Source organism: Oncorhynchus masou, chromosome 30 (genome assembly GCF_036934945.1).
Source record: "Oncorhynchus masou masou isolate Uvic2021 chromosome 30, UVic_Omas_1.1, whole genome shotgun sequence".
Classification (NCBI taxonomy): domain Eukaryota; kingdom Metazoa; phylum Chordata; class Actinopteri; order Salmoniformes; family Salmonidae; genus Oncorhynchus; species Oncorhynchus masou.
Window position 1 is genome coordinate 60140259 of NC_088241.1, and position 26500 is coordinate 60166758.

General features: G+C 47.1%; 2 protein-coding genes across 6 annotated transcripts in view; one reads left to right on the forward strand and one right to left on the reverse strand.

Annotated features, from left to right (window-relative positions):
• The window catches only part of LOC135522892 (laminin subunit alpha-1-like), a 109999-nt gene extending 105756 nt beyond the window's left edge, over nucleotides 1-4243 (forward strand). Inside the window, exons 53-57 of one of the 3 annotated variants that reach the window (XM_064949569.1) lie at nucleotides 1362-1551; nucleotides 1781-1933; nucleotides 2155-2308; nucleotides 3408-3758; nucleotides 3927-4243. In XM_064949569.1, the coding sequence (XP_064805641.1) occupies nucleotides 1362-1551; nucleotides 1781-1933; nucleotides 2155-2308; nucleotides 3408-3758; nucleotides 3927-4084 (1006 nt within the window). In that variant the 3' untranslated portion in view covers nucleotides 4085-4243. Of the gene's footprint in view, nucleotides 1-1361; nucleotides 1552-1780; nucleotides 1934-2154; nucleotides 2309-2597; nucleotides 2757-3407; nucleotides 3759-3926 lie in introns of those variants that run through there. The other 2 variants (XM_064949571.1, XM_064949570.1) reach the window with 2 other exon arrangements.
• A 230-nt stretch (nucleotides 4244-4473) lies between these two features.
• The window catches only part of LOC135522893 (rho GTPase-activating protein 28-like), a 42292-nt gene continuing 20265 nt past the window's right edge, over nucleotides 4474-26500 (reverse strand). For all 3 annotated transcript variants that reach the window (XM_064949572.1, XM_064949574.1, XM_064949573.1), the window contains exons 2-15: nucleotides 25567-25769; nucleotides 25126-25346; nucleotides 22214-22298; nucleotides 21723-21922; nucleotides 21306-21471; nucleotides 21025-21116; nucleotides 13792-13869; nucleotides 12026-12185; nucleotides 11623-11705; nucleotides 8715-8912; nucleotides 7770-7913; nucleotides 7443-7570; nucleotides 7261-7325; nucleotides 4474-7174 (exon numbers count right to left, since the gene is read on the reverse strand). In XM_064949572.1, coding sequence (XP_064805644.1) covers nucleotides 7083-7174; nucleotides 7261-7325; nucleotides 7443-7570; nucleotides 7770-7913; nucleotides 8715-8912; nucleotides 11623-11705; nucleotides 12026-12185; nucleotides 13792-13869; nucleotides 21025-21116; nucleotides 21306-21471; nucleotides 21723-21922; nucleotides 22214-22298; nucleotides 25126-25346; nucleotides 25567-25769 — 1915 coding nt within the window. In that variant the 3' untranslated portion in view covers nucleotides 4474-7082. The remainder of the gene's footprint in view (nucleotides 7175-7260; nucleotides 7326-7442; nucleotides 7571-7769; nucleotides 7914-8714; nucleotides 8913-11622; nucleotides 11706-12025; nucleotides 12186-13791; nucleotides 13870-21024; nucleotides 21117-21305; nucleotides 21472-21722; nucleotides 21923-22213; nucleotides 22299-25125; nucleotides 25347-25566; nucleotides 25770-26500) is intronic.

Consider the following 26500-nt stretch of genomic DNA (forward strand, 5'->3'; position numbering starts at 1 on the left):
ATTCTATATGCAATATTCTATGTGCTATAATTCTATATGCTATAATTCTATATGCAATATTCTATATGCTATAATTCTATATGCTATAATTTATGTGCTATAATTGTATGTGCTATAATTCTATATGTAATATTCTATGTGCTATAATTTTATATGCTATAATTCTATATGCTATAATTCTATATGGCATATTACAGATTCACACGTCTGTGGTTCTATAGTCTTACATAGTGTTGTATCTCATTTTTTACATTTTAGCCTTGATATCAGTTGGCCCATAGCTACATGTGTAAAACAGGGTCAAGCCAACATTCCAGTACATTGAAGTGGCGTAGGAAGGTAAGATCCAGTATAGTGCATAGCAAAAAGCACTCTTAAGGCCTTAATCAACGATTCCTTTTCTCTGAGCCTGAGTGCATATTGTATCTCTTCATTAAAGATAGGAATTTTAATTGCTGTCCCAGTAAGTATCTATAATTCACGAGGATCTCTGGCTCTGCTTGGAAACGAGCAGGGCTAATGTTACACATTCCCATTGACTTAGCTTGAAGTCTTTTCAAGTGTTCCACTGTAGCCTACATTATGTGTAATTGAGAGGAAGGCACAGTTCAATAAGCCCAGATCTGTTGTCTCCTTCTATAGCCTGGTCCCAGATCTGTTGTCTCCGTCGTTTGCCTGGTCCCAGATCTGTTGTCTTCTTCTATAGCCTGGTCCCAGATCTGTTGTCTCCGTCGTTAGCCTGGTCCCAGATCTGTTGTCTCCTTCTATAGCCTGGTCCCAGATCTGTTGTCTCCTTCTATAGCCTGGTCCCACATCTGTTGTCTCCTTCTATAGCCTGGTCCCAGATCTGTTGTCTCCTTCTACAGCCTGGTCCCAGATCTGTTATCTCCTTCTATAGCCTGGTCCCACATCTGTTGTCTTCTTCTATAGCCTGGTCCCAGATCTGTTGTCTCCTTCTACAGCCTGGTCCCAGATCTGTTATCTCCTTCTATAGCCTGGTCCCAGATCTGTTGTCTCCTTCTACAGCCTGGTCCCAGATCTGTTATCTCCTTCTATAGCCTGGTCCCAGATCGGTTGCCAACTCCTATGGTCATTGTCATGCCAAACATGCTGTGCTATACAGCACGCAAAGATCTGGGAGCAGGCTAGGTTTTTGGTTGGTGGATTTATTCAACAATATAGGATTATTATGAGAAGGCCACGGCAATACAAATGGTCATATCCACTTCGTCATTGCCTATATAGAAGTCTAAAAAGCCTTTAACAAACATCTTTATCTTACAGCAAATCATGGATAACTCCAAATAGCCTTGTCAGTGGCTGAAACGCTTCATATGTCTTCTCGTTTCTCTCCCTGACAGTTTCTCACTGGAGCTGTCTGTGCGTACCTTTGCCCAGAGTGGTTTGATCTACTACATGGCCCACGCCAACCAGATGGACTACGCCACTCTGCAGCTGCTAGGGGGTCGTCTGTTCTTCACCTGTGACAAGGGCAGCGGCCCCGCCACCGCCTCCTTCCCTGTGCCGGTCAACGACGGCCAGTGGCACACAGTTAGTGACCACACCCTTCTGGGCCAAAAGTGATAGTAGATTGCAGTGTTTGTTTGGGTCAAATTGCATTTGGGTCGATTCAGGGGATGCATAACAAAACTGCGACAATTCAAGATAGTTTGAAATCATGACTGAAAGCAGTGATATTACCAGGTAGGTTGTCAGGACTCGACTCTCCCCAACCCTGTAACGTGTGTGTGTGTGTGTGTGTGTGTGTCTCCATGTGCAGGTGAAGACAGACTTCAATAAGAAGAGTGTGGTAATCAGTGTAGACAGCCAGGCGTCAGCTCCAGTGCTGGCTAAAGGCAACACTCTGGATGTGGAGAACAAGCTGTACCTGGGAGGACTGCCCCATACCTACACCGCCAAGAAGATAGGCAACGTACGTCACACTACACCACATTCTTTATTCTTAAACTGCATTATTGCTTAAGTAAGCATTTCACTGTATTCGGAGCATGTGACAAATACCATTTGATTTGATTTTCTATTCATGCCGAAATTGTTTTTTTGATTATCGTTTCGGTCTTGAAAGCAGGTGGTACATTTCCTGCCGAGTAAATGTTTATCCATAACCCCAAATGTGAATATTCCCTCATCCAGGTGACCCACAGCTTGGCGGGCTGCATCCAGAAGGTGATCCTGAACAGCGTTGAACTTGACACCCAGAGTCCAGTGTCTGAACACTCGACTGCTCACTGTTTCACTGCAGCCCAGGACGGGACATTCTTCAGTGGGAGCGGATATGCTGCTCTGAGTGAGTCTACCACCATTACATGCCGCACTTTAAGGCAAATACTCAGGTAAACAAGACATTGTTTTAGATTCAAATGCCAACAATATGTCAAATAAAATATGTCCCTAAACATCAGGAAAATCCAACATGGCCATAATTTCTGTTCCATTTTCAACCGGAATAATGCTTTGGAAGATACCAACAAGCTCAATACATAGATGACCATGTTTTATAACACGTATGTGAGTGTCTACGGGACATGTGTGTCCTGACTGCATGACAGTGGTATGAAGTGGTTTGTCCCTTGCAGTGAAGGAGGGGTACAAGGTGGGCTCAGATGTGACAGTGGTATGAAGTGCTTTGCCCCTTGCAGTGAAGGAGGGGTACAAGGTGGGTTCAGATGTGACAGTGGTATGAAGTGCTTTGTCCCTTGCAGTGAAGGAGGGGTAGAAGGTGGGTTCAGATGTGACAGTGGTATGAAGTGCTTTGCCCCTTGCAGTGAAGGAGGGGTACAAGGTGGGCTCAGACGTGACAGTGGTATGAAGTGCTTTGTCCCTTGCAGTGAAGGAGGGGTACAAGGTGGGCTCAGATGTGACAGTGGTATGAAGTGCTTTGTCCCTTGCAGTGAAGGAGGGGTACAAGGTGGGCTCAGACGTGACAGTGGTATGAAGTGCTTTGTCCCTTGCAGTGAAAGAGGGGTAGAAGGTGGGTTCAGATGTGACAGTGGTATGAAGTGGTTTGTCCCTTGCAGTGAAGGAGGGGTACAAGGTGGGTTCAGATGTGACAGTGGTATGAAGTGCTTTGTCCCTTGCAGTGAAGGAGGGGTACAAAGACATGACAGTGGTATGAAGTGCTTTGTCCCTTGCAGTGAAAGAGGGGTAGAAGGTGGGTTCAGATGTGACAGTGGTATGAAGTGGTTTGTCCCTTGCAGTGAAGGAGGGGTACAAGGTGGGCTCAGACGTGACAGTGGTATGAAGTGCTTTGTCCCTTGCAGTGAAGGAGGGGTACAAGGTGGGCTCAGACGTGACGGTGGTATGAAGTGGTTTGTCCCTTGCAGTGAAGGAGGGGTACAAGGTGGGTTCAGACGTGACAGTGGTATGAAGTGCTTTGTCCCTTGCAGTGAAGGAGGGGTACAAGGTGGGCTCAGACGTGACGGTGGCGCTGGAGTTCCGCAGCACGGCGCCTGACGGGGTCCTCCTGGGGGTCAGCAGCGCCAAGGTGGACGCCATCGGCCTGGAGCTTGCCAGCGGACAGGCGGTGTTCCACGTGAACAATGGCGCCGGGCGGGTGTCGGCCACGTCGCGGCTGGGCCGGTGGCTGTGTGACGGCCGCTGGCACACCTTGCTGGCCAAGAAGACCAAGAACACTCTTAGTCTGAGCGTGGACGGGGTCACGGTGCTCACTGACAACCCCCACCCCCAGTCGACCTCCGCTGAGACGAAGGACCCAATCTACGTGGGAGGCTTCCCTGGTATGCCCCTCTCTAGAAGAGAACCTTCCGTCTCTGTCCAGAAACAACCCCTAGACCCTAAAATCTAGAAACTTCACTGAACTGGGCCTTTGTCACCACTTTGCTTTGACGTTGATCAATTTCAGTGTCAAATAAATGAATATATTGACCTCCGTCTTTCTTTTACAGTCGGAGTGAAACAGAACTGCCTGACTTCCAGATCGTCATTCCGTGGTTGTATGCGTAACATCCGCCTGATCAAGGGCCACGTGATCAACATCCTGGACCTCAGCACCGCATTCACCCTCCAAGGAGTGTCTCCACACTCCTGCCCCGCCACAATCTGACCACGATAATACCACAACCATATCTAATGCTATGACCCTAAAAATAAGTGACCAATGAAATTACTGTGTACTTTTGACTCCCCCCAAATGAATTGGACAGTAGAATGTCTTATGTTCTAGAAAATGTATATTTGTTAATAAAAATAAGTAAGCCATCTGCATTCTGTCAGTGCAATAGTTTTAAGTCTAGACATACCTGATCTGTTGGCTCCAGTACAGGGCTGCCCACATACCTACGTATTAAACCGGCCATACCACATCAAAGCCTTTATCCATGACTGTCAGTCTGCATTTTCCCCCAGGAGTACTAATCAGAACAATGTTTGAATGCTATTTCTGAGGAGAAACTGAACTGAAAACAATTTGTTCACAACGCAGCTCAGGCAAGATATGATTCTGAGGTGAGAAGGAAATGTTTTACGTTATATTCAATTGTTACTGTGTCAGTGATACATTGTGCCACTTGGCCAAAACTGTCGGCAGTGGTCAAATAAATAAAATAAAAACATGCAAAATTCAGTATTCTATATACAGACAATACACACATTGTAGTAAGTCTATGGTACAAATTAATCTTTCACAGAATTATTTTTTACACAATGGCTTTGGAAGGATAAATTAAATAATCCTGAGCAGAAGGATCTTTTCAATGCATTTTCTACAGGTTCAGGTTCAGACCACAGAATACTTGTAACAACAAAAGGCTGACAATCATGGCACAGGCAAACACTGAACTACAGTAACAGCACAGTAGAAGTAGAGAGAGGTTGGTTTGACTAATACGTACATGAGCTGCAAGTAAACAGTCACAAGTTCAAATGCTGCAAGCAGGCTACGATTAGCCTGGTTAGACCTGACTGAATTTACTATGGTTTGAAGTGAAACCAGTTTGGAAGCCAGGCTAGGCTAACACTGCTGGTCGTTCCACAAAGAGAGTGCCTTTAATATGCTAAGTAGAAATCGAGCACCAATAAGGCATTTTAAAAGCCTGTTATATTAAGTTAAGTGCCCTTTAATATAGACCACATGAAGAATCCCATAAGTATTTTAATAGTGCCAAAATTCAGCAACTCTGAATGTCAACTCTGACTTCTAGAAAGACTTTAACCCCCTTAACACCAAAATATCTCCCAGGTTTTCACCATCATTGTAGAGTCCTAGTTGTTTTATTTCTCTGTCATTTCTGAAGATTTATTTAACGTGATGAGTGATTCATTTACGTCAGTCCCTCATTAAGGTCAACCCTGTTATGTGAACTGAACTCGTTTTAACATGGCAAAACTATTCCTTTATAAATGTATTTTTCAAAAGAAACATTGAACATTTACTAGTCAAACCCATGGTGTAAAAGCAGGTGAGTTGGTTCTACTCTTTTTTTTTTTTTACCATGTTCTGGTGTTTTGTGATGGAAAAGTGTGTGGGGGGTTCGAACATAATTTTTTAACAATTAAAAAAAACACATTTTGAAGCTTACTTTCAAATTTCTCACAACAAGGGGATTTATAGCTGTTTTAAGATTAAATCATCAACCCTGTTAGTCAGCCATGTTACTTTATTTGGCACTTAATAGGAACTTATTTTACCTTTATGGGAAAACAGTTTGTTAAGTTTAACGTGCTCTTTATGACAATGTTCAAATTAGGTGAAATCCAATATTTTTGACAAAGTTACACTTCTCAAAAGGCACAAAGTTGGTGGAACGACCCAGAACAAAGTGGAGAGAGGTTGGTTGGGCTAATACATACATACATACATACATACTGTACATACATGCCCTGAAAGTAAACATTCACAAGTTCAAACACTGTAAGCAGACTGAACACTGTGGTTTGAAGTAAAAATCAGTTTGGAAGCATGTCAGGCAAACTGCTATGAAGCTCCTTTTCTCATGGCCTTTTCTCGTCTTCATTAGAGGAAGTATTGTAAACACTCTCCAGGCATGTCATGCAAGTCCCTTATGTAGACTAGACACAGGATTGGTTGAGTGTGTTAAGTCATACTGTAGTGTGTACATGGTTTTCACATTTACAGTCCATTGGGGTGAGGAGATGTATTAGGAGGGAGAGGTTTAAGTGTTCAACATGCAAACCCAAAAAGCAGAGAAGGTGGGTTTGACAATGGTTGGAATCCTTGTTCAAAGTTTGATGTGGGGCTGTGTTTCAATAATCTGACACAGCTTCCTCTCCTCATCACCTTTCCTTCATGACCACTGACAGGTGAAGGGACTGGATAGGCTTTCACTAAATTGTTATCACCTGCCTAGTCCTGATCAGAGACCATGAAAAGGAAGTTGTTTCAACGTTGGAGATTGTAACAATGTCTGTATTCAGTATAAGATCATCCCATCTCCGCTTGTTCCTTCCCATCATGCACATGTTCTGAATCTCCTCACTCCCAATGGTTTTGCAATCAACATGCTGCAATTACAAAATGACACAAAAGTTACATGTAGTATGTGTGACAATACTAAAAGCAGGATCAATTAGTGGTATAAATATAGAAAATATATTTTAACTGGGTCTTGCATGAAGTGGTAAACATTATTTGATTATCGGACCCATCCTTGTCTGTTACTGTGTCCATGGCCTCTGTCGTGGGTGAACCTTGCTGCGCACATATTTGGCATCAAACAATTTGAATGTCCAGAAATAGTATGTTGTTGGTCACGTGTGTGGCACGTCTTCACAAAGCTGTCCCTCCTCCAAATACTTCCATACAGATCCCGGATTTTCAGAGTACAGTGGTTCCGTCCTTTTTTTAGTAATTTGTTAAAAAAAGGTTTAAATCCCACAAAACAGGAACATCTATCCTTCAGCAGGAGAATGTACCTCTCCATAGTCCCTTTTTAAGCGCTGTCTCTCTTTTTAGTGGTCTGTAGTTGGGGATGAAACCTCAATTCAACCAGGCCTCCATGCATGGTCAGTTCACCAGGATGACCTCAAGAGAGCAGTGGTTCAGTCTGCTTGTGCTCTGTGTTGAGTGAGTGATTCCTCAGTTCTCATGTGGTTGTGGGTTTTAAGACCCATTCGCAGTGGGGATTCACGTGGTACACGTCTAGAAGGTGAGTCTCAGGGTCCAAGCTGCGTTCACCTGGAGGAGAGAGAAACCTTCTTTAGTTCGATAAAAGACATAAATCAGAATCTGTTTGAAAGAGTCCGTGATTTAATGGTACGTACCTATGTTTCCTCCGACCTCAAACAAATACTGACGTGGCCTCCGGCTAGTGTTTCTGGTGCCACGACTAAGAGAGAAAAGAGAATGATTTGAATAAACCCAGACATCTCTATAGTATGCATGAGCAAAAAACAACAGAGGTACTGTATGGGACAGAAAATAGTAATCCTCGTCCCCCACTGACCCGTTCTCGTAGTCGAAGCGCGCCATAACGTCTTTGGCCTTGGTCTCGTTGTCAAGCTGGATCGCCATGGAGATCTTGGCGTGTAGTGGGGCGTGAACCCTGATGACCCCTTGTCGGAGGTCAGTGAGCTGTGGATCAAGATAAGAGAATTCAAGTCCCATTACGTGCATCTCATTCTGAAAGGTACTAGCGACCTCATCCAATTAAGTTCTGTTAGGAGCAAACATACACCCAATAACTTATGATGTGGTTGTCTAGTCAAACTAACATTGAGAATACATCTGAATTGTTTTTGGGTAACAGTACTATACAGTCAGTAATCATTACCTCGCTCCTCTCAGTCTTCTCTCGTTCAGTGGTCTTCCTCCTCATCAGTAGCAGCTTCCTCTTGGTCTTCTCTGAGCTGGGCGGCTTCTTGCTGGCACCAGCCTCATTTAACTTCCTCACGTGGGAGATGAGAAAGCAGGGTACCTGAGGAGAGAACAATAGACCTGTTAATCTCCCTGCCCAGATGATTAAGGGTTGGGGCTATACAGGCTATATGCTTTCTAATAAGCCAGGCACCAGTCCAGATTTGGGTCAAGCTGCTCTTTGCGTTTCACACAAAGTGCCCGGATCACTTTCCTTGAGGGGTTTTGAGACAGGCTAAATGAACCCGTCTACTAGCCTGGCATAACAACTGATTTCCAGTAAAACAACAATGAGCGCAGTATTCTTTCTGATTTAACCAGGCTACTAGGAGATATACAAAATAAAACAAATAAAAACCTTATTGAATTACTGGAAGTCGTAAAATTTCAGATGCGACACTGGAACAGTTTGGGAAGTTTAGATGTAATTTGTTCAACCAGTCATTTCAAAAAGGTACAGCCTCAATAGATTAACACCTTATACTGGGGGATGTATGTATGTATGTATGTATCTGTACACGTGTGTGTGTGTGTGTGTGTGTGTGTGTGTGTGTGTGTGTGTGTGTGTGTGTATCTGTACACGTGTGTGTGTGTGTGTGTGTGTGTGTGTGTGTGTATCTGTACACGTGTGTGTGTGTATGTATCTGTACACGTGTGTGTGTGTGTATGTATGTATGTATGTATGTATGTATGTATGTATGTATGTATGTCTGTATGTATGTATGTATGTATGTATGTATGTATGTATGTATGTATGTATCTGTACACGTGTGTGTGTGTGTGTGTGTGTGTGTATGTGTGTATGTATCTGTACACGTGTGTGTGTGTGTGTGTGTGTGTGTGTATATAGTAGCCAACTCACGGTCCAGAGCAGGTCCTGGTGTGTGATGAGTAGCCGTACGAGGTGGGCTGCCCCTGCTGCGCCCTGTATCTCCTCCTGCTTGGCGTTCTTGCCCCGGTAGGTGAAGAGGTTGGGAGCCACGATCATGGACACGTTCCACAGACCCATCCTGTTCTTCTCCTCATAGGCTACCACCTTCCTCAGGAACTCCAACAGCGCCTGCAGAGAGAGGGGTAAGAGTGGGTGTGTGCGTATAGTTATTGTGTGTATGCGTTTGTGTGTGTGGTGGGGTGTGTGTGTATATGTGTGGGTGTGTATGCGTTTGTGTGTGTGGTGGGGGTGTGTGTGTGTATATGTGTGGGTGTGTATGCGTTTGTGTGTGTGTGGTATATGTGTGGGTGTGTATGCGTTTGTGTGTGTGTGTGTATGTGTATATGTGTGGGTGTGTATGCGTTTGTGTGTGTGGTGGGGGTGTGTGTGTGTATATGTGTGGGTGTGTATGTGTATATGTGTGGGTGTGTATGCGTTTGTGTGTGTGGTGGGGGTGTGTATATGTGTGGGTGTGTATGTGTTTGTGTGTGTGGTGGGTGTGTGTGTGTGTATATGTGTGGGTGTGTATGCGTTTTTGTGTGTGGTGGGGGTGTGTGTGTGTATATGTGTGGGTGTGTATGCGTTTGTGTGTGTGGTGGGGGTGTGTGTGTGTATATGTGTGTGTGTATGCGTTTTGTGTGTGTGGTGGGGGTGTGTGTATATGTGTGGGTGTGTATGTGTTTGTGTGTGTGGTGGGTGTGTGTGTGTGTGTGTATATGTGTGGGTGTGTATGCGTTTTTGTGTGTGGTGGGGGTGTGTGTGTGTATATGTGTGGGTGTGTATGCGTTTGTGTGCGTTCAGCCTTTGCACTGGCACGTCACTGGGTATATCTGGCCTGCGGATTCAAAATGTGTTGACAAACTAAACACACTGATATCTTATACAACACACTGTCTATGTACACTCAGGAAGGGATGACATCATTGGGTTATCAAACCGGTTCACTCCACACCTTCAAACACCCAGCTCAGGCAAATAAAAAATGTTTCGAATTTTAAAAAAAACATCTCCTCTTTCTAAATATCTATTTTAACTCTACTGTATATAACAATATGAATATGTAGATTTGAATAGTGTGTAATATTTTTATCTCTTGGTATATTTAATATCTTACTTTGTTCGGGTCTATTACTGTTCTGTATACTTTGTCATGTATTTGTTCATTGTATGTGGACCCCAGGAAGAGTAGCTGCTGAATGTACAGTATCTAACGGACCCCAGGAAGAGTAGCTGCTGAATGTACAGTATCTAACGGACCCCAGGAAGAGTAGCTGCTGAATGTACAGTATCTAACGGACCCCAGGAAGAGTAGCTGCTGAATGTGTATCTGAATACAGTATCTAACGGACCCCAGGAAGAGTAGCTGCTGAATGTACAATCTGGACCCCAGGAAGAGTAGCTGCTGAATGTACAGTATCTAACGGACCCCAGGAAGAGTAGCTGCTGAATGTACAGTATCTAACTGAATGGACCCCAGGAAGAGTAGCTGCTGAATGTACAGTATCTAACGGACCCCAGGAAGAGTAGCTGGAATGAGTATCTAAGCTGCTGAATGTACAGTATCTAACGGACCCCAGGAAGAGTAGCTGCTGAATGTACAGTATCTAACGGACCCCAGGAAGAGTAGCTGCTGAATGTACAGTATCTAACGGACCCCAGGAAGAGTAGCTGCTGAATGTACAGTATCTAACGGACCCCAGGAAGAAGAGTAGTATCTGCTGAATGTACAATATCTAATGGACCCCAGGAAGAGTATCTAGACCCCTAGCTGCTGAATGTACAGTATCTAATGGACCCCAGGAAGAGTAGCTGCTGAATGTACAGTATCTAATGGACCCCAGGAAGAGTAGCTGCTGAATGTACAGTATCTAACGGACCCCAGGAAGAGTAGCTGCTGAATGTACAGTATCTAATGGACCCCAGGAAGAGTAGCTGCTGAATGTACAGTATCTAATGGACCCCAGGAAGAGTAGCTGCTGAATGTACAGTATCTAATGGACCCCAGGAAGAGAGCTGCTGAATGTACAGTATCTAATGGACCCCTGGAAGAGTAGCTGCTGAATGTACAGTATCTAATGGACCCCAGGAAGAGTAGCTGCTGAATGTACAGTATCTAACGGACCCCAGGAAGAGTAGCTGCTGAATGTACAGTATCTAATGGACCCCAGGAAGAGTAGCTGCTGAATGTACAGTATCTAATGGACCCCAGGAAGAGTAGCTGCTGAATGTACAGTATCTAATGGACCCCAGGAAGAGTAGCTGCTGAATGTACAGTATCTAATGGACCCCTGGAAGAGTAGCTGCTGCATGTACAATATCTAATGGGGAGCCTAATAAACTAAAGCACCCACCTTAATAAGAGTAGAAACCTCTCATCTAAACTTCAGACAATAACCCCTTCATGGAGCTACATTTAAACATGACTGTTGTTCTTCCGGTTCACTTCACGTGCACCAAGATGACTCATCATATTTTGCCTCGACTGAGGCTCAAGGGTTCAGCAACACTTGATGTTTGTTTACATGTTACGAAACGCTCCTTAGAATGGAATGTCAGTCCCTCGTGGTTGTGACGATTGTGATGGCTAATGAGTCATAGGAATGCAGGAAATGCATAGTTGGACACAGTTGCCCAATTAAAAACAAAACTCAGATATTTTAGGGTTGGGTAGGATAAGTGTATGTGTGTGTTTTGGGTTGTGAGGTCATAGTTCAAAGAGTAGTCTCTCTGTCCATGGTCATGAGTCCTAGAATAGCCACAAAGGCGACGAACCCTGCGCAGAGAGACCAAAGGTGAATAAAATGTTGACTTGACCTTTAGGGTCATAGGTCATGCTCACCTTGAGTGTGTCTCTGTTGGGCTCAGGTAGCAGCATGATGAGGAGATGCAGGGCCTGGATCTGCTGTCTAGGAGAGGAGATATCTGAGAAGATACAGAGTGGAAAACACACTAATCTCTCACATAACACTGATAAGAAAGGTTAAGAGTATACTTTAGAGAAAACATGTAAATTAATCATACATATTAATGTTACATGTACTGTAATGAATGTTAACCATGGTGATATACTGTATGAAGGACGGTAGAATTGGAGTCTCTGCCGACTGGGCAGCTAATGAACCTTCTCTGGGTGTATAAAGGGCTGGCCAGTTTGAGGGTGTCTAGTCACATATGCACTGTATCCACTTCATCATAAGAGTTTAGGTAGGCCTGTGTGTGCCTGCGAGCGTGTGCGTACTCACTCTGTGCGGCGGAGAAGGCAGGAGCGTGCTGGAGCGTGAGCAGAGGATAAGGCAGTTCTCTGATGAACATCTTCAGCAGACCCGCTGCGTCATTGTGCCTCACCTGCTCCCAGTCAAACCGGTCCTCATAGAGCTTCTGCTCCAGCTCCTGGCGCAGATGCTGCAATAACCAACAACAAATCAAAATGGTAAAACTCAACTCTATAGGTCACCTGGGTTGACCTGCCATGGCACCTAACAAATCAAAATGAAGGGGGTTGATCTAATAATGGAAGGAGGGTATTCAGACCAGAGGGTAGGGAGAGGTGGAGAGGGTGGTCTCCCGCAGCCTGGGATTGATGCTGGAGGAGTGGAGATGACAATGGGGCGGCAGCGTAGCTTAGTGGTTAGAGCGTTGGACTAGTAACTGAAAGGTTGCAAGTTCAAATCCCTGGGCTGACAATGTAACAATCTGTCATTCTGCCCCTGAACAAGGCAGTTAACCCATTGTTCCTAGGCAGTCATTGAAAATAAGAATTTGTTCTTAACTGACTTGCCTAGTTAAATAAAAAAGTTTAAAATGTATTTATTTATTTTTAAATCAGAGTCTACCCCAGTGAAGGCTCACTCTGTTTGGACAGGTTTCATCTGTGGGCCCCTGGGCTGGCTGTGTATCAGGGGCCTCTCGACTCAGTATGGATCTACTAGTAAAAAAATATGTTTTGCTTGAGTGCAAAGCACGTGCACGTGCACCCTTTCACACAGAGACATGCTACACACACGTAAGCACATTGATATGCACGCATGTACACACAGTGGTGTAAAGTTAAAATACAGCTTAAGTAGTTGTGTATCTGTAGTTTACTAATTATATTTTTGACAACCTGTACTTCACTAGATTCATAAAGAAAATAATGTAGTTTTTACTCCATACATTTTCCCTGACACTCAAAAGTACTTGTTATATTTTGACAGGAAAATGGTCCAATTCACAGACTTATCAAGAGAACATCCATGGTCATCCCTAATGCCTCTGATCTGGAGAACTCTCTAAACACAAATGCTTTGTTTGTAAATGATGTCTGAGTGTTGGGGTGTGCCCCTGGCTATCCGACAATATAAATAAAACGAGAACATTGTGTGGTCTGGTTTGCTTAATATAAGGAAGTTGAAATTATTTATACTTTTACTTTTGATACTTAAGTATACATAAAATCAAATACTTTTAGACTTTTACTCAAGTGGTATTTTACTGGGTGACTTTCACTTTTACTTGAGTCATTTGCTATTAAAAAGGTATATTTACTTTTACTCAAGTATGGCAATTGGGTACTTTGTCAACCACTGTACACACACACACCTGCACCAATCTCCCCAACACAGAATGACTGCATAAGAGAGAAGGAATGTGGGAATGATAAGGGGAGAGATCAGTGTAGGGAGGAGGGACACTGCCTTGTGTTTTAGATAGCAGAAATAGGTCAGTCATTAACATGGTTTATGAGCATGATGTCATTTCCTGCCAAAACAACCATTCTTCTAGGCCACTGAAAACGGATCTGTCCTTTACAACGTTAATGTGGATACCGTAAACCTCTACACTGGGCTCATACAAGAAAGAGTCAATTACAAAATGTTTTGATTTGTTGCCGTCTTTCCCTTCTGTGAAATGTTTTTACAATGTCACAGAGCTATGATTGGAGGTTGACAGCTATAGTGTGACAAACTCCAGTGTGTGTGTGTGTGTGTGTGTGTGTGTGTGTGTGTGTGTATCTAGGTTGTCTTACCTTTACTCTGGAGGCAGACCCTGGTACTCTGAGAATCCCCTCAGTCTGTAGTCCTGTCTGCTCCAGCTTGGACAAGAGCTGCAAACACACAAGCGTACACGTTTTATGAACCAGAAATCTAACTCATCCGTAAACAAAACCAACCTAACGTGACTGCATTTTGTTTCATCTTCCGGTTTTCACCGCCAAAGCATTGTTGATAACATACAGAACACTTAATGGGAAGTTATTTTTTGTGACAGGGAAGTTTTCAAACCACAAAAAAAAAAACAGCATTCAATTCATATTTGACAACTAGTGATAAAAGCGTCCACAGATTTAGTCTCTGGCCCTTGATGTGTTTGTTTTCCATTGCCCTACTGAACAAGACTCAGGTCTGGGTTGGCGACTTCAGTCGTTTTGCCTCTACATTCCAGGAGTGGAAAGATGTGCCTAAGTCAGCGCCCTGAGATAACGCTATCAGAACCCTCCGTCTCTCACACAAGTGGTACACTCCAAAACAAAGGGACAACCCTCCTGTTTCCTGCCTCTTACTGGGGACTGAAGAGATACAATATTCCCCTTAAAGGTGCACTCCGTAACTTCTACCACACAAGTAAACTGTGTGGTAATAACCACCTGTTTACTAGATCAAACAAAATCATAATCCTGAAGTAACCTCCATCACTTCATCCTGCAAAAACCCATTTCCAGGTTAGTAAAATATATAGCAACACTGACATAGTAGTGAAATAACCATTGCGCTTCAAAAAAAAAAAGAGTCCTATAATTCCCTTTCGGAAGCTGCTGTTCTCTACCAAATCTTTTAAACACCCCATACTCTAGTCCTATACACGCCCTGTGAGACTAGACAGTCAATGTGACAAGAGTATTTAAGTCTAATTCTGGTTGGAGAGGAATGACTGCTGCGAACAGGATACCATATGGTTCAGGTCATCCCCCCAACTGGCTGACAGACTGGCAGATGTTAAGGTTCAGGTCATCCCCCCAACTGGCTGACAGACTGGCAGATGTTAAGGTTCGGGTCATCCCCCCAAACTGGCTGACAGACTGGCATCCCCCCAAACTGGCTGACAGACGCTAAGGTTCAGGTCATCCCCCCAACTGGCTGACAGACTGGCAGATGTTAAGGTTCAGGTCATCCCCCCAACTGGCTGACAGACTAAGGTTCAGGATGGCTTAAGGTTCAGGTCATCCCCCCAACTGGCTGACAGACAGACTGGCTGCAGATGCTAAGGTTCAGGTCATCCCCCCAACTGGCTGACAGACTGGCAGGACTGGCTTAAGGTTCGGGTCATCCCCCCAACTGGCTGACAGACTAAGGTTGGTCATCCCCCCAACTGGCTTAAGGTTCAGGTCATCCCCCAACTGGCTGACAGACTGGCAGTCATCCCCCCAACTGGCTTAAGGTTCGGGTCATCCCCCCCAACTGGCTGACAGACGCTAAGGTTCGGGTCATCCCCCCCAACTGGCTGACAGACGCTAAGGTTCGGGTCATCCCCCCAACTGGCTGACAGACGCTAAGGTTCAGGTCATCCCCCCAACTGGCTGACAGACGCTAAGGTTCAGGTCATCCCCCCCAACTGGCTGACAGACGCTAAGGTTCGGGTCATCCCCCCAACTGGCTGACAGACGCTAAGGTTCAGGTCATCCCCCCAACTGGCTGACAGACGCTAAGGTTCAGGTCATCCCCCCAACTGGCTGACAGACGCTAAGGTTGAGGTCATCCCCCCAACTGGCTGACAGACGCTAAGGTTCAGGTCATCCCCCCAACTGGCTGACAGACGCTAAGGTTCGGGTCATCCCCCCAACTGGCTGACAGACGCTAAGGTTCGGGTCATCCCCCCCAACTGGCTGACAGACGCTAAGGTTCAGGTCATCCCCCAACTGGCTGACAGACGCTGGTCATCCCCCAACTGGCTGACAGACTGGCAACTGGCTGACAGCCAAGGTTCGGGTCATCCCCCCAACTGGCTGACAGACGCTAAGGGGTCATCCCCCCAACTGGCTGACAGATGCTAAGGTTCGGGTCATCCCCCAACTGGCTGACAGACGCTGGTTCGGGTCATCCCCCCAACTGGCTGACAGACGCTAAGGTTCGGGTCATCCCCCCAACTGGCTGACAGACTAAGGTTGGTCATCCCCCCAACTGGCTGACAGGTAAGGTTCAGGTCATCCCCCCAAACTGGCTGACAGACTGGCAGGTCATCCCCCAACTGGCTGACAGACGCTAGGTCATCCCCCCAACTGGCTTCAGGTCATCCCCCCAACTGGCTGACAGACAGAGGTCATCCCCCCAACTGGCTGGCAGATGCTAAGGTTCAGGTCATCCCCCCAACTGGCTGACAGACTCAGGTCATCCCCCAACTGGCAGATGCTAAGGTTCAGGTCATCCCCCAACTGGCTGACAGACTGGCAACTGGCTGAGGTTGAGGTCATCCCCCAACTGGCTGACAGACGCTAAGGTTCAGGTCATCCCCCCAACTGGCTGACAGACGCTAAGGTTCGGGTCATCCCCCCCAACTGGCTGACAGACTGGCAGATGTTAAGGTTCAGGTCATCCCCCCAACTGGCTGACAGACTGGCAGATGTTAAGGTTCAGGTCATCCCCCCAACTGGCTGACAGACTGGCAGATGTTAAGGTTCGGGTCATCCCCCCAACTGGCTGACAGACTGGCAGATGTTAAGGTTCAGGTCATCCCCCCAACTGGCTGACAGACTGGCAGATGTTAAGGTTCAGGTCATCCCCCAACTGGCTGACAGACTGGCAGATGCTAAGGTTCAGGTCATCCCCCCAACTGGCTGACAGACTGGCAGATGTTAAGGTTCGGGTCATCCCCCCAACTGGCTGACAGACGCTAAGGTTCGGGTCATCCCCCCAACTGGCTGACAGACGCTAAGGTTCGGGTCATCCCCCCAACTGGCTGACAGACGCTAAGGTTCGGGTCATCCCCCCAACTGGCTGACAGACTGGCAGATGCTAAGGTTCAGGTCATCCCCCCAACTGGCTGACAGACTGGCAGATGTTAAGGTTCGGGTCATCCCCCCAACTGGCTGACAGACTGGCAGATGTTAAGGTTCAGGTCATCCCCCCAACTGGCTGACAGACTGGCAGATGCTAAGGTTCGGGTCATCCCCCCAACTGGCTGACAGACTGGCAGATGCCAAGGTTCAGGTCATCCCCCCAACTGGCTGACAGACTGGCAATGCCAAGGTTCGGGTCATCCCCCCAAACTGGCTGACAGACTGGCAATGCCAAGGTTCAGGTCATCCCCCCAACTGGCTGACAGACGCTAAGGTTCGGGTCATCCCCCCAACTGGCTGACAGACGCTAAGGTTCGGGTCATCCCCCCAACTGGCTGACAGACTGGCAGATGCCAAGGTTCAGGTCATCCCCCCAACTGGCTGACAGACTGGCAATGCCAAGGTTCAGGTCATCCCCCCAACTGGCTGACAGACTGACAATGCCAAGGTTCGGGTCATCCCCCCAAACTGGCTGACAGACTGGCAATGCCAAGGTTCAGGTCATCCCCCCAACTGGCTGACAGACAGTCATCCCCCAACTGGCTGACAGACGCTAAGGTTCGGGTCATCCCCCCAACTGGCTGACAGACTGGCAGATGCTAAGGTTCAGGTCATCCCCCCAACTGGCTGACAGACGCTAAGGTTCGGGTCATCCCCCCAACTGGCTGACAGACTGGCAGATGTTAAGGTTCGGGTCATCCCCCCAACTGGCTGACAGACGCTAAAGTTCGGGTCATCCCCCCAACTGGCTGACAGACTGGCAGATGCTAAGGTTCGGGTCATCCCCCCAACTGGCTGACAGAATGGCAGATGTTAAGGTTCGGGTCATCCCCCCAACTGGCTGACAGACGCTAAGGTTCGGGTCATCCCCCCAACTGGCTGACAGACGCTAAGGTTCGGGTCATCCCCCCAACTGGCTGACAGACTGGCAGATGCTAAGGTTCGGGTCATCCCCCCAACTGGCTGACAGACTGGCAGATGCTAAGGTTCGGGTCATCCCCCCAAACTGGCTGACAGACTGGCAATGCCAAGGTTCAGGTCATCCCCCAACTGGCTGACAGGCAGATGCTAAGGTTCGGGTCATCCCCCAACTGGCTGACAGACTGGCAGATGCTAAGGTTCAGGTCATCCCCCCAACAGGCTGACAGACTGGCAGATGTTAAGGTTCGAGTCATCCCCCAACTGGCTGACAGACTGGTCATCCCCCAACTGGCTGACAGACGCTAAGGTTCGGGTCATCCCCCCAACTGGCTGACAGACTGGCAGATGCTAAGGTTCGGGTCATCCCCCAACTGGCTGACAGACTGGCAGATGCTAAGGTTCGGGTCATCCCCCCAACTGGCTGACAGACTGGCAGATGCTAAGGTTCGGGTCATCCCCCCAACTGGCTGACAGACTGGCAGATGCTAAGGTTCAGGTCATCCCCCCAACTGGCTGACAGACTGGCAATGCCAAGGTTCAGGTCATCCCCCCAACTGGCTGACAGACTGGCAATGCCAAGGTTCAGGTCATCCCCCCAACTGGCTGACAGACGCTAAGGTTCGGGTCATCCCCCCAACTGGCTGACAGACTGGCAATGCCAAGGTTCGGGTCATCCCCCCAACTGGCTGACAGACTGGCAGATGCTCAGACTGGCAGATGCTAAGGTTCGGGTCATCCCCCCAACTGGCTGACAGACTGGCAGATGCTAAGACTGGCAATGCCAAGGTTCGGGTCATCCCCCCAACTGGCTGACAGTTTTGGCAGATGCTAAGATTCAGGTCATCCCCCCAACTGGCTGACAGACTGGCAGATGCTAAGGTTCAGGTCATCCCACCAACTGGCTGACAGACTGGCAGATGCTAAGGTTCGGGTCATCCCCCCAACTGGCTGACAGACTGGCAATGCTAAGGTTCGGGTCATCCCACCAACTGGCTGACAGACTGGCAATGCCAAGGTTCAGGTCATCCCACCAACTGGCTGACAGACTGGCAATGCCAAGGTTCGGGTCATCCCCCAACTGGCTGACAGACTGGCAATGCCAAGGTTCGGGTCATCCCACCAACTGGCTGACAGACTGGCAGATGCTAAGACTGGCAATGCCAAGGTTCAGGTCATCCCCCCAACTGGCTGACAGACTGGCAATGCCAAGGTTCGGGTCATCCCCCCAACTGGCTGACAGACTGGCAATGCCAAGGTTCGGGTCATCCCGCCAACTGTCTGACAGACTGGCAGATGCCAAGACTGGCAATGCCAAGGTTCGGGTCATCCCCCCAACTGTCTGACAGACTGGCAGATGCCAAGACTGGCAATGCCAAGGTTCAGGTCATCCCCCCAACTGGCTGACAGACTGGCAATGCCAAGGTTCGGGTCATCCCACCAACTGGCTGACAGACTGGCAATGCCAAGGTTCGGGTCATCCCCCCAACTGGCTGACAGACTGGCAGATGCTAAGACTCTAAAACAGTAAGACATTATTTTCTTCAGCACAGCTTCTTATTTACTGTCCCACCTACACTACCGTTCAAAAGTTTGAGGTCACTTAGAAATGTCGTTTTTGAAAGAAAATCAAATTTTTCTGTCCATTTAAAATAGCATCAAATTGATCAGAAATACTGTGTAGACATTGTTCATGTTGTTAATGACTACTGTAGTTGGAAACGGCTGAATTTTAAAGGATTATCTACATAGGTGTATAGAGGACCATTATCAGCAACCATCACTCCTGTATTCCAATGGCACGTTGTGTGTTAGCTCATCCAAGTTTATCTTTTTTTTTTTTAAAGGCTAATTGATCATTAGAAACCCCTTTTGCAACTGTTGTCCTGATTAAAGAAGCAATAAAACAGGCCTTCTTTAGACTAGTTGAGTATCTGGAGCATCAGCATTTGGGGGTTCGATTCGGCTCAAAATGGCCAGTCTATTTTTGTTCTGAGAAATTAAGACTATTCTATGCGAAAAATTGCCAAGAAACTGAAGACGCTGTGTACTACTCCCGTCACAGAACAGCGCATACTGGCTCTAACCAGAATAGAAAGAGTGGGAGGACCCTGTACACAACTGAGCAAGAGGACAAGTACATTAGAGTGTCTAGTTTGAGAAACAGATGCTTCACAAGTCCTCAACTTGCAGCTTCATTAAATAGTAACCGCAGTCTCAACGTCAACCGTGAAGAGGTGACTCCGGGATGCTGGCCTTCTAGGCAGAGTTCCTCTGTCCAGTGTCTGTTATTTTGCCCATCTTAATCTTTTATTTTTATTGGCCAGTCTGAGATGTGGCTTTTTCTTTGCAAGTCTATCGAGAAGGCCAGCATCCCGGAGTCACCTCTTCACGGTTGACGTTGAGACTGGGGTTTTGCAGTTATTATTTAATGGAGCTGTGAGGCGTCTGTTTCTCAAACTACCAGCCGTTTCTCAACAAAATCTGCCGTTTCCAGCTACAATAGTCAGTTACAACATTAACAAGGTCTACACTTTATTTCTGATAAATTTTATGCTATTTTAAAATGGACAAAAAAAGTGCTTTTCCTTCAAAAACAAGGACATTTCTAAGTGACCCCAAACTTTTGAACGGTAGCGTATATTAAAAAACATGAGTTATCAGAGCTAACATATTCTACGATAGAAATAGACAATAACTAACATATATCCATAGCTGATTTGACAACACAAATTAATATATAATTCAGTTTATGATTAATCACTTGACACTCCTCCCCCGATCGGTAAGTTTAACACAGGAGCATATGGTACATTTCTGACATTTAGTCTCTCCAGAATGTCTTTGTGATAACACGTGAGAAACCAATGATTAAGCAGGCTGCCAAGTGCTGATAGAGAGAAACAGGAGGGGAAATAGGATCTTGGAGAAGGGCAGGCAGTGAGTTGGCTTGTGCTGACACACATTAGGATTAACACAATCTCTCTCTCTAAAACACACACACAGGAGAAGATGGGTAGTGTGTTGTAGTCAATGGTTCTGAGAAAGGGTTGGTTCAGTAGGAATATCATGATGGACTTGATGAGAACCAGTGTACTATGGGTTATCAGAGGGTGGGAGAAGAGCTGAGGGAAGGAGAGAACGAGAGAGAGTAAGAAAATGAGGGAGAGCGATTGTTTAACTGACCCATAGAAGTGCTAAGTAGGAGGCCCCCATAAATGGCAATGCAGAATAACCCCAAAGTAAAGGACAGCTGAAGCAAATGAATAGAACTAAAAACAGGTACAGTACCTTTCTGAACACAAGAGGAACCTTGGACCCAGGAAACTTCTTCTGGTCATTCTCCAGTAGAGTGGTCAGGGGAACTCCAAATATACCACTTTCTGTGGATCGGGAGGGAAACGTTCAAACCAGAGGGACTGTTCATGTAAAAACGTGATGCGCAACACCAGAGTTGTGTTCATTATGGCAAGCATCTGAAAACATCATAGAATGCCTAGTCCCGCCATGTTTACATGTGTTTTCTGCTGTTTGGTGCACATTGAACACGACCCAGTCAACCAGCCACCCACCTCTGGCCTTGCTACGTGCCGCTCGGTTGCGTTTGAGCTCGATGCCCAGGCCATCATAGAAAGTGGTCAGTTCAATCAAAGAGATGTAGCCGATCTTCTTCATGTCCTCACAAGACAGGTCCTGGATGCGGGTGAGGCCCAGTTTAGGCCTGGGCAGCTGAAATGTCTGCACAAGACCGAAGACAACACACATTTTACATATTCAAACAGGTTCCTGGAGGGCGGCCTAGTGGTTAACACAGCTGCCTCCAGTCCACAAAAAGCCGCCTATGGCAGGAGTTCAAATCCCCGCTCTGCCACTTTCTGTCCTGTACATCCCCTTCCATCTGTCTCTCCCTCTCATTTCCTACTGTCTAAATAACTGTTGTTATAAGTTCCATTTCCCTTTAAACAAAAAAGTTCAGAGGTGAGACTCACTGGCAGGTCATGGTCATCTCTGCGGATGCGTTGGCAGTCCTGGCAGTCCCCCTGGCGGCCCCTGTGGTGGGCAGTGGTGCCCTCGGAGTAGGGCACCTCGAAAGACAGGGAGTCAGAGGTGTCCTGAGGTGGTGGGCAGGGAGGGCACTCTGAAACACGTCTCTCTGTGTTCTGGGAGAAGCTGGGACACGCAGGCCGCACTGGAAAACACACACACACACACACACACACACACCAGTCTCAATGATGGCTACATCACCAGTATATTTCAGTATATTCCCTTAAGCACAGACATCAGTCCAACCAATCAGATGGGAATGACACAAGTCCAATGTGTTTCTCACATTGAAACAATCATGGTGACAGAATTAGGCTCAAATACCATGGAAATAAGAATCATTCAACCCAGGGGTTCCTTCACAGTGGGTAACCACAGCCAACCACATCAAACCAAACAATAAACGGTGGGAACATATTGAGAGACGACTCACCTCTAGAAGACGTCCGGTGGACGCATCTGGAAGGCACGTCTCCATTGGGTGACTTGGGGGGGACAGGGGGTATGGGATCAACTGGCTAAAAAGGAGAGGAGACATTACGTGATCATCATTTATTCTCATTCAACGTGTGGGACACATGAAAAGACGGATGGTTCTTCAGCTTTCAACTACGGTGAAAGGATTTAGGAGTCATTTCTGTGAACCGAATGAACACCAGCAGTATAAGACACAGTAACAGATGTCAGAACAGCCATGTTTGATTCCTGTGAATTGACTTCCATATTACGGCGGCGCAGTACATTTGCTGACACGGGGAGAGAGGAAAGTGGATATCAACGGAACAAAAGGAGGTTTCAACAGGAGCCAGCTGTTTTGTTCTGTTGTATACATACAAGTCAGTGAAAAAAGCATGGTCAACGGTTACGCACAACGCTGCCAGAATTGGCTGGAGCCAAACCACATCGTCAGCAGCACCGCGATAGAGAAATACAGCCTAGAAACTATAGGTTACATGTACCTAAATATCCATTGCACAAACAGAGCTTGAGTCCATAATATATCCATGTAAATACTTACGGTATGCCTAAATACACAATGGTACATATACGTCATGGTATACTTGTACTGCAATGTTGAGGGAACTAGCACACAAGCATCTCTCTGCACCTTTTATGCCAGCTGTAAAATCTGATACGTGACAAATACAATGTCATGTTAAGCAATTAAAATAACTACATGCTTTTTCTTTTCAACGATGTCCTTTTACAATCCACCAACCAAACACAAAAAAAGGAGTTACCACCATATTTCACTATTAGATGACAAAAGGGCTATGGTCAAATTTTTCCTCGCGCAGACTGAATGGAAATTTTTATGCTTCTAGATTGGTTTATGGCCCAGACTCAATGCCCTGGACACCTTAATCCATTTCCCTAATCATACAAAAACAAACAGTTGTCTGTGGGGCCTGCCAGTAGCCTGCACTAGTCCGTGGGGCCCGCCAGTAGCCTGCACTAGTCCGTGGGGCCCGCCAGTAGCCTGCCAACAGGCTGTGGGGCCCGCCAGTAGCCTGCCACTAGGCTGTGGGGCCCGCCAGTAGCCTGCCACTAGGCTGTGGGGCCCGCCAGTAGCCTGCCACAGGCTGTGGGGCCCGCCAGTAGCCTGCCAACAGGCTGTGGGGCCCGCCAGTAGCCTGCCAACAGGCTGTGGGGCCCGCCAGTAGCCTGCCAACAGGCTGTGGGGCCCGCCAGTAGCCTGCCAACAGGCTGTGGGGCCCGCCAGTAGCCTGCCAACAGGCTGTGGGGCCCGCCAGTAGCCTGCCAACAGGCTGTGGGGCTAGCCTGCCAACAGGGGGCCCGCCAGTAGCCTGCCAACAGGCTGTGGGGCCCGCCAGTAGCCTGCCAACAGGCTGTGGGGCCCGCCAGTAGCCTGCCAACAGGCTGTGGGGCCCGCCAGTAGCCTGCCAACAGGCTGTGGGGCCCGCCAGTAGCCTGCCAAGGCTGTGGGGGCCAGTAGCCTGCCACTAGGCTGTGGGGCCCGCCAGTAGCCTGCCACTAGGCTGTGGGGCCGCCAGTAGCCTGCCAGGCTGTGGGGCCCGCCAGTAGCCTGCCACAAGGCTGTGGGGCCCGCCAGTAGCCTGCCAACAGGCTGTGGGGCCCGCCAGTAGCCTGCCAACAGGCTGTGGGGCCTGCCAGTAGCCTGCCAACAGGCTGTGGGGCCCGCCAGTAGCCTGCCAACAGGCTGTGGGGCCTGCCAGTAGACTGTGAGGCCTTAAGTAGAGTGAAGGCTTTCTCAGTGTCCCGGACTGAGTGGTGTGACTCATAATCCTGTGCTCCCTTCCAGATCTGACTCACCCTGGAGGCTCCTGCCATCACCACACAGCAGTGCTGACAGAGCCACTCGTGGCACTCTTTGGTGGGGGGTGTTATTGGTCCTATCACCCCTCCCATTCATTCATGCTGTAAATATCTCAATCTCTTTCAACACTTCATAGCCACACAATAGCCTTGGGAGGGCTAGGCTTAGTCATATCAGCTAGCTAGATACTGAGGTGCAGTCTGCATACTTGCCTCAACTTCCCTTGATAGACAACTGCAAAGACACCACTAGGCCGAACACAATCTGTGGGCTTGCTACCTGATATACGACCAACCCTTCTACAGAATTACAATGCTGCTGTGCTATAGGATGCCATTTGATCTCAGCAGTGCATGCATTACACCGCCATCTGAAAACAGTATGGGACTTCCCTGTTGCCCTTCTCATGTAAAACTTTCTTCACATTCCAGCTCCCAGCCAGTCAGTGGGGCAATTCTATTTCTGGAGAAAGAGGGGACAGCTGCCCACACCAGCTGAGAGCTGCATTATAGGACTAAGCAAGAGCTCATCATGTTTCCACCATCCAACACCGCTCCTCTAACAATGGCCCGTGCCAAAGCCATGTATTATGCCTATAATGGTTCTGGCCCATACCAATGCTGGGGTGGGAGGTGGGGGTGACATCCTGAGTATCTGAAGCATGTCTACTAGACTCCTCTCCTTACTCTATTCCATCTCTGACACACAGAATTAGGATACATACTGAGATTACAGAGGCTTGTCTGGCTCTGCCAGAGGATCAGTGTGCCAGATGAGATGGTTATATCCAGATGAACTGAGGTCATAGGGGCACTGAGGGTCAGAGGCACCAGTTATAGCCGACAAAGGGCCAGACATGAGACAGATTTCATGTCAACTCGTTTCATTTTAGGATTTCAATGGGAAATATACAGACTCCAACTCCATAAACGCAATTGCTGAATGCTTAACCCAAAGCACCCTCGCCGTAGACGTATATATTTAAATAAATGGATCATAAACAACAAAAAGTGTTCCCTTTATCTCTTTGAAGCCATCTGTCTCACCGATGTGTCTGGCGTGGAGAAGATGTCTCGGACGTGTCTTGTCGGCTGCTTGCTCCTCTTCCTCACAGTCAAGGTGTAATTATCCACACGCTTCTTCACCATGGCTGCCTGCGAGCGCGTTAGCGTGGAGAGCAGCGCCTCCGCAGGCCCCTCCCCCAACGCTCCAGACACCAGCGTGGAAAGACCCGCATCCTGCAGCCACGCCTCCTCAAGCTCCACCTCTGGAATGCAGAAGAGTCAGAGATAAATCAGTATCCATAGCATTTATCAGAATCTAAATGTGTATCCATCTCTATGGAAAGGACATCAAAAGAGCACATCAAGTGTTGGTGTCCATTCCATTGAATATTAATGGAATTTAACTAGAATTGAGCCCAACTCAACACACCCTAGGTCTATAAATGGCTAAAAGCACCATTTCCTCTTAAGTATGTAGCCTACCATCCATACTGCCCCTCTCCATCACGTCCTCGTGGTCCCGCTGGCCATCTTCCTCGATGTTCTTCACTTCGCTCCAGTAGTCCTCCATGGAGTCCTGGGAGTCCCGTGATGCCGGCCGCTCCGGTGGGCTGGGAGGGGGAGAGGGCCTGGTCCCCCTAGAACTCATCCTGCCTAGTAGGTCTATCCCCTGGTACTGCACCTTCCTGGGGTGGGGAGGGAGGAGGTCAGTAAGTCAATAGGTTGGTATTGGGAGGTGGGGAGGAGATTGTAGGCCGTTTTTGTCATACCAGAATTGGTTTAACTGTGAAAAACTTTTCGATTTCAAAATACCAGATTCATACATTGAGCAAAAAATAAAGGCTACGTCAGACATACACTTCTCAAAACCCCTGTACTTTATAAACCATATACACACCTAGATCAGACACTAGAAACTACACTTCTCAAAACCCCTGTACTTTATAAACCATATACACCTAGATCAGACACTAGAAACTACAGTACCAGTTATTCAAGGGTTTTTCTTTATTTTTACTATTTTCTACATTGTGGAATAATAATGAAGACATCAACAATATGACAACATATAGAAGCATGTTACAAAAAAAAAGTGTTAAACCGATCAAGAAAATAGATTATATATTTGAAATCCTTCAAAGTAGCCACTTTTTGCCTTGATGACATTTTCTACATACAAATGTAGAAAATAGTACAAATAAAGAAAAACTCTTGAATGAGTAGGTGTGTCCAAACTGTTGACTGGTAGGACTGACAGGAGGGGAATTTAACTCACCACGGCCCTACTGAAGACACTGGACTGGAGGAGCTAGGGGGCTAGTCTAAGAATGATTATCTTATCTTTCATTGCAAAATGAGCCCAGTATCACTTAGGCTAGCATGTCACACTGTGAATCATAGAAACCATTACGCATTC